Source organism: Narcine bancroftii, chromosome 1, assembly GCF_036971445.1.
Source record: "Narcine bancroftii isolate sNarBan1 chromosome 1, sNarBan1.hap1, whole genome shotgun sequence".
NCBI lineage: Eukaryota > Metazoa > Chordata > Chondrichthyes > Torpediniformes > Narcinidae > Narcine > Narcine bancroftii.
In genome coordinates this window covers 432,290,534-432,302,608 of record NC_091469.1, presented here as the reverse complement: position 1 = coordinate 432,302,608, position 12,075 = coordinate 432,290,534, and the positions used below count along the sequence as shown (strand labels likewise).

The following is a 12,075-nucleotide window of genomic DNA, read 5'->3' as shown; positions in this document are numbered from 1 at the left end:
TGTTTCGTCAGGTTGTACGTACAATCAGATGACAATAAACTTGACTTGTTTAGTGATGTTAACAATCTGATTCATTTCTAAAAATGTGTTTAACTGCATCCTCATGCACACCACCTGCATGATTTAAATAAATAACAAACTACATTGTAGGTGAGCCATTTGGAAGCTTGCATTAGAAGCTGCAGGAATATCAGAAGTCAAGTAGAAGTCATTTCTCCAGATATGAACCGTTTATCAGTGTGGAGATCCTGATGGGTGTGTTGTACAGGCAGAAACCAGAGGGAGCTGCGCCAGCAGATTGTGCAGAAGCAGAGAGGTGTGAAAGATGAGGGAAGGCTTCATTCCTGCACATCCTATTCAGGAACAGTGTACTCTATTCACACATCCTCCAGCATTCTAAGCAGAAAAGTATCCAAAAGCTAAATATTTCAGAGTCAATGGTGATGAAGGTCTACTGACTGAGGTCTAGTTGTCGAGGTGAAGGTCAGTGTCGCTAAACTTTGGAACTTTTGTACACAGATTGCTGTTCTTCACAATTCACTGTTCACAGTTTATTGCTGCCTGCTCTGGAGACTTGCTTATTAGGGCTCAGTGCTTAGAAACCAACATTCAGCAGATTTGGCAACAGAGTGAGGGCTCCCTCTAGCCCTATCTTGAGATTAATTTGAGAATCCTGGTCCATTGGCCCCACACCTCAACAGAGAGGCCACAAATGAGTTAAAACCATGTAACCTTGAGATTCCCAGGCCAGTGTATCTGACAGTACTTGTTACCTGTCTGTGAGTGTCCATAATCAAGTTCATTAGATGTCACCACTAATTGATTGATTCCAGTGTGAACAAGGTTCAGACTCTAGAATACAGATGTTTTACAGAAACACGAATATCAAAATACAAAATCAGCAAATGACAGATGATCAGTTTTAACAGTCAATCAAAAAAATTGACAGAACAGCAATGTAACATGATTTCTCACAGTAATAATATTTGGCAATGGTCAGGGTAAATGCTACTCAAAATTCAAGATTCCTTTATTGTCATGTAACAGAAAAGATCATGTAAAATTGCACAAAATTGCCTTCTGTCTGCCATAAGGTAGAAAAAGTCACCATTTGTGTTCCTTGACACCCTTTACAGTAGAAGAGAAAGAGAAGCAAGAGAGAGTCTCTTCATCTAAATAGGCCCCTATTAGATTTATTGACAATGGAAGCTCCAGATCTAAATGTCTGTAACAATCTGGAATCCTTCAGCTCCAGTGGCCCTTCAGGACCCTTCTTCAGCACCCTCTCAAATCCTGGCTCCAATACCTGGTTCCCATGAGTCAGTCTTCAGCAGCCTGCAGGCTCTCGATACAAAGAAGGGGAAGGGCCAGGAAATCTGATTTATGTTGAAACCAAGAACATAGCCAGGAATCAGATTTTGAAAAGTTAAAAAAATAGGACAATAATCTTTGGGTTGATTCCAGTCCCAATGGTTGTAGTCTATTAACACAGAGAATTAATACATAGATCTTTGAGGCATTAAAATTTTTCTTAGGCAGGAAAGAACAGTTGAAAAAGTCAGTGGACTGGTCTTCAGAAGAACTGGGACTAATATCACAGGGATATTTGCCTGTGAATTTAAATTAAATTGGCAGATGCCTGGGCATTAACTGGACACCGATATGAGTGAATTCGATGTAATGATTTGTTTTTGTTTAGGCATGGACCCATGCTGGAATTCTTTTGAAGCATAAATACAGTTTACTGGTGGGCTGCGCCTCCATCTCAGATGTCATTGCTCAGGTAAGTTATTTATACCTTTAATGATGATGTGGAACAGAAAAATGTAAAGATTTCAACATACAAAATTCAAATTTATTATCAAGAATACTGTACACCCATGGCATGATGTATAATCCTGAGATTATTTTTTTCCCTATGGGCCAAGCAGAATTTCTATTTTATTGTTGGCATTAAAGGATTTACTTCTAAATATTTATTTATTGCCAGATTTTTTATCTTGTGGGCCAGGTACTGTAGAATTTCTACTTTCTTGTTGGCAACAAAACATTTACCACAGAATATTCAATACCTTGTCGAAATTGTATGAGATCCATCAACAAGAGGATGTAGAAACAAATATTTCAATTATATTTTATTGAATATAATATGAAAATTGTGTTCCAAAAATATATTCAATCTGATTCAGTAACGGTATTGGTGACTTGTTAGAATATCAGAAAGCAGAAACAAGAAAGAGGAAATAGGCTGTTTGTTGGTGGCAAGAAACAGCATAATGAAAATTAATTTCTAGCAAATAGAAGTGTTTGTTCTAAGGAGATCTAAAGTGTGAATATTTTGCATGTTTTCTGATTTTTTTTTTTCTTTATAGTCAATGTCAGAAAATGTCCATGTCAATAAATGCCCAAAAATCAGATAGTATGGTGCAAATTCCACTGTTTTCAATGAATGGAACATAAGACTGATAAGAAAAAAATAACTAAAAGTGAAAGAGAGAAGTAATTGATTCTGCCATATGTAGGAATGAATGATGTATATTGAGACTTAGAATTTAATCATATTGTGAAACTACGTTCGTATGTAATGTGTCCATAAGTTGAGTGTTTGTAACCTGGGGAAGGGATGTTCGTAAGATCTTTCCTGTAGATGATTGTGTCAATATCTGAATGTAGGTATAATTATGATCAATAACAGTGATATTACATGATAACTGCTTAATGTAAACTTTTGATTCTTATCATTCATCAAATTTAACATTTTACTGAATGTAAATAAAAGTATTCCAAATAGACTTACAGAAAAATAGTACAGGTTGAGTACTCTTTATCTGAAAATCCAAAATCCCAAACATTTTGAGCGCTAACATGCTGCCACAAGTGGAAAATTCCTCACTTGCCCATGTAGGGCTCTAACGCTCCGTTAGCACCAGTTTGTTACCAACCATTGTCAGCACATTGCTCGCTGTGTTTTTTATTTATTTTCTGTTCTGTGATACTGAGATATTGTTGAAAATGTCCAAAAGGCCTGCAGATACCACAATGGGTAACAGCGATAAGAAAAAGAGGAAGTATTTATGTGTATCTACAGCACAGAAAGTCAAGCTGTTGAAGAAACTGGACTGTGGTGTAAGAGAGATGGTGTTGGAATGACCACCATCTATGACCTGAAGAAAGAGAAGGATAAATTGTTGAAGCTCTATGTTGAAAGTGATGAACAGTACGATACTCATGAAACGGCCTTTTTGGGAGCAAAAGATATTTTCCTTTTTGAAGAATACAAAGACAAATATGGAAAACCAAACAAGAGGAAAGGATTTAAGGAAGGTTAACAGAAGTTAATGAAAAATAGAAAAGCACTGCATAAAGCTAAAAGTGAAGATCTCAATTGTGTATTGATCGTGTTGCAGTGAACACATGCCACTTAACGGTATACTGATCAGAAAACAAGCAAAGATCTATCATGATAAACTGAAACTTGAAGGGAACTGTGAATATTCCACAGGCTGGTTGAATAAATTTAAGAAAATACACAACATTAATTGTTTAAAGATTCATAGTGATAAAAGCATCTGATGATCCTGAAGCAGCGGAGAAATTCATTGACGATTTTACCAAGATCATTGTTGATGAAATCGGACACCAAAACAAGTCTATAATGCTGACGAAACATCACTGTTTTGTCATTATTGCCCCAGAAAGGTACTGACTACAGTTGATGGAATCAGCCCCTACAGGAATTAAGGATGCCAAGGACAGCATAACTGTGCTGGAATGTGCTAATGCAGCAGGCACGCATAAGTGTAAACTTGCTGTGATAGGCAAAAACTTGCATCCTCATTTTAAAGGAGTTGTTAATGAGGCAAATTACTGTGGAGGAAACATTTAAAAAAGCCATTCAGCGGAATTTCTAGTATTTGTTGCAGCATTTATCTTTTGTAAGCAGAGATTTTTGTTTAGTAAGTACAAAACATTATTTTCATGTGAAATCTGATATTCATACCCACCTAAAATGCTATGTTTGAGTGTAACATGATCAGCCACAGTATTGCATTGGAAAAAAATGAAATACAGTGTACTGTAACCTTTTGATCAAAACACAGCATTGTAGGTGGAGACTGAAAGCCTGCCGTTGTTTGCTGTCATCGTTGAACAGCTGATACACGTATTCTACTGATAATACTGTGCTGCATAGTTACCCGAAACATATTATTCCAAAATCTGAAAAAATCCAAAATCTGAAACACTTCTGATCCCATGCATTTCGGATAAGGGGTACTTAACGTGTGTAACAGAAAAATATCGAACTTGGAATTGCTGTGGAAAAGCATTCGTAGTTGATCATTGAAACTATTTCTTTTATAAAAAAGCATGGATTTAGATCTGGCTGATGAAAGATGTCAAAACTATTAATAAAGATAGGACAGGATCTCAATGTAATTTGTTTCCAACAACTTGGATGAAGGTCAATCTGGTTTGTCTCTCCAGGTCATAATTTTACTGACTTACTATGTATGATAACAAAGTACCTTTTTTAGAGAGCAGTGTTGTGACCTTTCATATAGCTGGGTCAAGCTATGATTATCTTAGTTGCAACAAATTAATTCCTAATCTGCTCTCTCATCCCACTGATTTAGCATATCCATTAGTCAATATTTATTTTAAGGTATGTTTTAAATTATTTATTTTACTTGAAAGCTATGTGTATTCTACAGTACTTGTCCCTTTAATAATGCAAGTCAACCTTATTCTCCCCATTGTCCATAGCCATGATGCTGGATGTCGCCCTCCAGATATGTCCAAAATTGCATTACATTGATTAATGCAGTGCCTGATTTGAGTTGGCAAAAGAACGACCATTCTTTTTACCAATTTATTGCTATCCTGTGGATCTTGTAGTAACTAATAAGACCAATAATTGGATCTTTTTTGTTTTCCCATTTATTATTTCATCCTTGCAGTACCTGGTAATATTAAACAATTTATCACTGTTCAAATGTATATCCTGTCAAGTTTCTGTTGTAGAAACTTGATTGTTGAGTTACGATTTCACTTCCTGAAATGCAACATCTTTTTTTTGAGACTATATTTTCAATTATTTAAGTAGATCGGCTTGTTGGTCCAGATATTCAAGTTTGTAAATTGATGATCTAAAGGAAAATTGTAAGATGAGGTTTAGCTAATCTAACTTGCCTCTTTTTCCAGATTGTATTTGTATCCATTTTGCTTCACAGTCATTTGGAATGTACGGAGCCACTTCTGATTCCGATCTTGGCCTTGTACATGGGAGTGATGGTTCGTTTTACCATGGTGGGCCTTGGATATTATAAGAATGTGCATGATATCATTCCTGAAAGAAGTGGACCTGAATTGGGGGTAAATATTAAAGTAAAATCAACCAGAGAAAGGGAAAGATTTTGATTAGTTTAAGATAAAAAGCAGTCATGGGATAAATGAATACACACTCCTGGAGAAACTCAACAGGTCAGTGTATTTTATCTTTGCTAGATAAAGATACATAACAAACATTTTGGGCTTGAGGCCTTCATCAAGGTATGCCTTGATGAAGTATTCAAGTCCGAAACATTGGTTATGTATTTTTATCTTTACTATAAAAAGTACAATTCTTGATCTGCTCATTTTCTCCTGCATTGTTTTTACTTCAACCACTATCTCTGCAGACTTTTGTGTTTTAGTCATTGAATAAGTATTAAAAATAACCTTGCATGCTAGTTTGAGAACATTCCAATTAAACTCAACAGGTGCACCCATTGGAATTTGTTACATTTTTAATAGGCCTAATGCAGCCATTTTCTACTTGTTTTTTTGTTTTGCCCTTTAAGTACTGTCTAAATCATCCATATGGCCCATTGGATGCCACACCACATTTAATCCTTATGGTGGGGGGGGGGGGGGCAAAGATGTATAGGGGATAGTAGAGAAGTATAGAATAAACCAACTAAACAACTGCTTCACAGGGAAGGGGCCCATAAAATTTGGGCCGAGTCCCAAGGGGGCCAGAGCCAATAAAAATTTGAGAATGGCCAATTTATATTTTCCACCCCCATGGTCTATAACTGGTATCTGAAGTAACACTTTGCTCACTTGCTATGGTTTCAAAACAAGTCAACATAACTCGTGATCTAAACAGCACATTTTAAGTAGGAAGATTTAAGTAGAATGGGTTTGTAGCTTGTTAGTGGTTGATGCATTCAGATGCTTAGAGATTAGCTCTCATTTTGCATTGACTTGTTAAAAGTATGAAAATATTCATCAGCTAAGGCTCAGAGCCATTTTAAGACTAGAGCAAAAACTCAATCTGTTAAAAATATCCATTAATTATCTAATACATATGATATTTTGTATTCCTGCTGTGACATTTCATGGATGCACAAGAATAAAATTGACAGTAAGTCCAAGAAAACTGAAGTGACGTAGTTATTTTTCCCCAAATAGGTGTCTTTTAATGATGTAAAGAGAATAAAATGTAGGGTTTTAGGACAGAATTTCACAATGAAAGAGGATAGATGACAGAAGGGACAAATTTGTTGGTTGGGTGCAGAGAACAATGTCCAAAAAAAAATTGAGTTAGAAAATTGTTGAGAAATAGGGCACTGGGAAAATGTAGGGATTGAAATTAAAAGAGAATTTTAGATTTGTGGACATACAGGATCACAAACAAATGTGATCAATGAAGGTGGGCATATGGTTTGGATACATGTAACAGATTTTTGGATGAATTGAAATTTAGGAAGAATGGAAGACTGAAAATGAAATAGAGATATATGGAATATTAGCATGGGTAAAGATTAATAGTAAATGAATGTACGTGGGCAGTGGAGTGGGTGGGAAGGGGTGGACCATAAACAGTATCAGATATGGACATGATGAAGATTTTGCCAATATCCATAATGTCTCTGATCAGAAAGTCAGAATTTCGAATCTTCTTCACAATTCCTTTGATAGCCATGTGGCTGAAATTCTTTAATCTATTGATCAGACATAGAACCATAGAACCTTGCACCACAGAAACAGGCCCTTTGGCCCTTCTACTCTGTGTCAAACCATTTTTTTGCCTCGTCTCACTGATTTGTCCCTAGTTCATAGCCCTCCATGTACCTGATTAAATCTTTTTTAAATTGAGCTTGCATTCACCACTTTAGCTGGCAGTTCATTAAAAATCACCCACCACTCTCTGTGTGGAAAAAGTTCACCCTTATATCCCCTGTAAATCTTTCCCCTTTCACTCTTAACCCATGCCCTCTGGTTTGTATCTTACCTACCCTCAATGGAAAAAGCCTATCTATATTAACTCTGTCTATCCCCCTCATAATACATTCCAGGGAATAAAGTCTTTTTTAATCTTTCCCTGTATCACAGTTCCTAAAGTCCAGGCAACATCCTAGTAAATTTTCTCTGCACTCTTTCTATCTTGTTGATATCTGTCCTTAGTTTAGTGACCAAAACTGCATACAATACTCCAAATTTGGCCTTACTTGTGCCTTATACAACTTTACCATGACATCCCAGCTCCTGTACTCAATACTTTTATTTATGAAGGCCAATATACCAAAAGGTCTCTTTACAATCTTATTCACCTGTAATGCACTTTCAGGGAATTATGTATCCATATTCCCAGATCCTGCTGCTCTACCTCAATCTTTAGTCCCCTACCATTTAGCATGTATGTCCTTCCTTGGTTTGTCCTTCCAAAATGTAACACATCACACTTATTTGCATTAAGCTCCATCTGCAATTTTCAGCTTTTTTTTCCAGCTGGTGTAGATCCTTCTGCAAGCTTTGAAAACCTTGTCTGTCCACAACACCTCCAGCCTTAATGTCATCTTCAAACTTGGTGATCCAATTTACCACATTATCATCCAGATCATTGATATAGATGAAAAACAACAAAGGACCCAACACCGATCCCCAGGGCACACCATAGTCACAGGCCTCCAGTGTGAGAAGCAACATTCACTACTAATCTCTGACTTCCCCCATCCAGCCTTTGTGGAATCCAATTCACTACTTCACCACGAATACCTAGCATCTGAACCTTCCTGTCCAATCTCCCATGTGGGAAGGCCCTACTAAAATCTATGTGGACAGCATCCACAGCTTTTTCTTCGTCAACTTTTCTGGTAACCTCCTCAAAAAAAAAACTCTATAAGGTTGATTAAACACGAACTACCACGCACAAAGCAATGATGACTATCCCTAATCAATTTCTGGCTATCCAAATAATTGTATATCCGGTCTCTTAGAACATCTTTTAATAATTTATCTACTATAGACATCAGGCTCAGCTGCCTATAATTTCCAGGGTTACTTATGGAGCCTTTTTAAACAAAGGAACAATGTGACTACCCTCCAATTCTCCTGCACCACACCCATGGCTAAGGGCATTTTAAATATTTCTGCCAGAACCCCTGCAATTTCTACACTAGCATTCCTCAAGGTCCAAGGAAATAACACTACCTCCTCTTTAATCTGTATAGGTTCCATGACCTCACTGCTTGTTTTCTTTACTTCCAATGACTCTGTGCCTATTATATGATGAATATTCATTTCCTCAAATTTAGCCTTTCTCCAATTTAAAATCTAAGCCTAAGGCCCATACCTATCCTTCTCCATAATGAACTTGAAACTAATGGCATTATGATCACTGAACCCCTACGCATACTTCCATCACCTGTCCTGTCTCTTTCTCTGAAAGGAGATCCAGTATTGCACTCTCTCTAGTTGCTACCTCTATATTTTGATTGAGAAAACTTTCCTGAATACATTTGACCAACTCCAAGCCATCCAGTCAATCTATGGAAAGTTAGAATCTCCTATTATAACAACCTTATGTTTCCTGCGGATCTCTGCAATCTCTTGCAGATTTGCTCCTCCAATTCTCATTGACTATTGGACAGTCCATAATACAACCCCATGAGTGTGGTCATACCTTTCAAGTTCCTCAGCTCCACCCATATAGCCTCAGGCTGGTCTGTCCTGCCTGAGCACAGATGTGATATTTTTCCCGATGTACAATGCCTCTCCTCCCACTTTCATCTCCACCGTTCTATCACATCTAAAGCAACGGAAGCACGGAACATTGAGCTGCCAGTCCTGCCCTTCCTGCAACCCAGTTTCACTAATGGCCACAAGTTCACAATTCCACATGCCAATTCACACTCTAAGCTCTTCTGCCTTTCGTATAATACTCCTTGCATTGACATAGATGCACCTGAGAACAATTCCACCACGTACAACCCGTTGACATCTAACAGTGCATACAATTTTCACATTAGATTATTTTCACATTAGTGCAGTGTTCTCCTCCCAATTCCAACACCTCCCTTTCTGGTGACTCACAAGTTTGGCCCTAACATTATATGATTTCTTTCACTTGTTCTGTCATGGCTGTTCTGACCAGCTTGTTGGCTTTGCAAAATGGCTGTTGCACTATAAGTTGTGAGCATTCTGAGCATTAGGCACTGCTATAACATGTTTATTGTCCATATATGAACTATTTAACAGCTTAACCTGCTGCCTTTTAACTTCTAGTCTACTTTACTTTTGCAGCTAAGGTCCATCTGGCATAACCTAACCTCATTACTTTTTAATACTTGCACATTGACGTTATTTCATGAATAAAGACACCAAAATCAATTTTAGCATCCAAAAAAAAAGTTCCTTCATCTTTTTAAAATAATAATTCATTTTCCTTACTTCCTGCTGGTGATATTCTGTCGAATATGCTCCACTGGTATCCTCTCTGTAGCTATCTGCTCTTTTGCTCTCTTTGACAGGTTTTGGAATTCATTCCCATCTCTGAAACTAAAAATGGAAATGGCCTGTTCCCCTGAAGATAATTTCATGTGTAGTACAAGGAAGAATTGTATATTTATCACAAGACCTGAATGAATTTAATGTTTTTGTCCTGTTTAACTCACCCCAGTAAAAGATTTAATAATCTGAAAATAGTCCATTCTCCTTATGAGAATTAATTTGACCTTTATCTATGCTCATTTATTACCACTTTCTTTCTATTATGTAACAGTCTTTTGTGATTTTTAACAACAGTTAAAAAAAAAATCAAGGAATATTACATCTCTGTTTGGCCTTTATCTACCTGGCTACCTCCGCAAACTATGATGTTAATTTTATTACAATAAAGAACATTGGGTTATTTTTAAAGCACACAAGACCTCGTGTGTGGAGGCATCCATATTGAATCTCCAACATGCAACAAACTAGTCTCCGACTCCTAGTGGTCAGGAGGATCTCTAGCACTTTATTACTATATCCCCTTTCCTTAAGATGTTCCTTAACATGACACACTAATACAGTATTCATTTCCATTTAAAGTTTAACACAAACATAAACACAACATCAGCAATGTAAGCTTTTTTATGTGTACAGTTCTTTTTTTAGAGATTCGGCCTGTTGGGTGCTTGGATCTTGTGTCAGTTCTGCACTACTGTCTAGCACTGGTGGTATTTCCTCTCTTGCTGGGCAGACTGGATTCCTGCAGTGTCTCTTGCATTTTCAGCTGACCTTCATGATTCCTCCTCAGTATTTGACCGTCCTCTGTTCTGACACAGTGAAGGATCTTGGGTTTACTTCCACCAGAACAGTGGCCTTTTTGTCCCAAGTGTTGGAATCTCTAAGTCTCATTGTGTCATGTTGTGCCAGTGGCCCTAAGCTTCTTGCTGACTTGTCATAATTTGCTTTTTGTCTCCTTTGCAGATGCTTTTGTTTCCTTTTGACATCTTCAACATCTCCTTTCTTCTTTTGGTCTGCAGAGTAGGGAAGTGTGGTGTGTAGTCTATGTCCCATCAGAAGCTCAGCAGGTGACATACCATGTTCAGTGGTGAAGCTTTGTAACTCAATAGAGCTAGATAAAGATCTGAGCCACTGTCTAGTGCCTTCTTGAGCAACTGTTTAACTATGTGAACTCCTTTCTCTGCTTTACTATTTGACTGTGGATGCAGAGGACTTGAAATCACATGTCAAAAATAATACTCTTCTGCAAAGTTCTGAAATTCTGTACAACTGTAACACGGTCCATTGACACTGTAGACAATTTGAGGAATTCCATGTCTTGCAAAAATTGATCACACAAGCAGCAGACATGTTCGGAAGCAGTGCAATCTCAGGATAGTTCAATAAATAGTCAATAACCAGCAAGTAATTCCTTCCATTCATATGGAACAGATCATTTCCAACTTCATGACATGGTTCTGCTGATACGTCAGTTATTATCATGGATTCCTTTGTCTGCTTTGTGTGATGTTTCTAAAAGGTTTCACAGCTTGAAAACATCTTGTCAATGTCAGCATTTATCCCTGGCCAATAAAGAGCAGTTTTGGCCCTCCTCTTGTATTTTTTTCCATTTCAAGGTGCCACTCATGCATCCTTTTCAGCATCTCTTGTTGCAGTGATTGAGGAATGATAATTTTGCTCTGAGTAGAAGCCCATTGACAACATTCGGCTCAGGTCTGATGTAGTATGGCTGACATTCACCTCGAGGCCATCCTTCATTCAGATTCTTGATGACCTCCTGTAGAACTGTGTCCTTTTCTGTTTCAGCTGTGATCTGCTTGGATTTCATGTTAGATACAGGAAGAGATTCAATGATCAAGTTCACATGGAGATGCATATCTGTCTCTATGGACTCTCATTGTGTGCTTCACTCTGTGTTGTTGCCCTGTATAACGCATCAGCTAACACAATAGGTTTCCTTGGTATGTACACCACTTGGCTAGGGTTAAGTTTTCACATTCTTTGCCACCAAGTAGTGATTCATGTCCATCTGGGACTATTGCAAACCTGAGGTGGTGATCTTGATCTTTAACTTTCACCTTGAGTTTACATGTACCTATCGTGTCAATGCTGTCCATTGTAGGCTTTGAGTTTGCACGGCTTTATCTTCATTGCCCTGATGTTGCGCTCACAGATCAAATTGACCTTTGCCCCTATGTCCAGTTTGAAAGGAATATTTGTTCCATTTGTATATAATGATCCAGTCCATTTGGCATGCTTCACACTTGGCTGTTCAGTGTCTGTTGATTTATAATATTCCTGCCC

General features: G+C 37.6%; 1 protein-coding gene across 5 annotated transcripts in view; it reads left to right on the top strand.

Annotated features, from left to right (window-relative positions):
• Positions 1-12,075, top strand: part of LOC138751661 (progressive ankylosis protein homolog B-like) — a 143,543-nt gene that overhangs the window by 79,659 nt on the left and 51,809 nt on the right. For 4 of the 5 annotated variants that reach the window (XM_069914244.1, XM_069914243.1, XM_069914241.1 and 1 more), the window contains exons 4-5: positions 1,700-1,783; positions 5,203-5,373. In XM_069914244.1, the coding sequence (XP_069770345.1) occupies positions 1,700-1,783; positions 5,203-5,373 (255 nt within the window). The remainder of the gene's footprint in view (positions 1-1,699; positions 1,784-5,202; positions 5,374-12,075) is intronic. The other variant, XM_069914242.1, reaches the window with a different exon arrangement.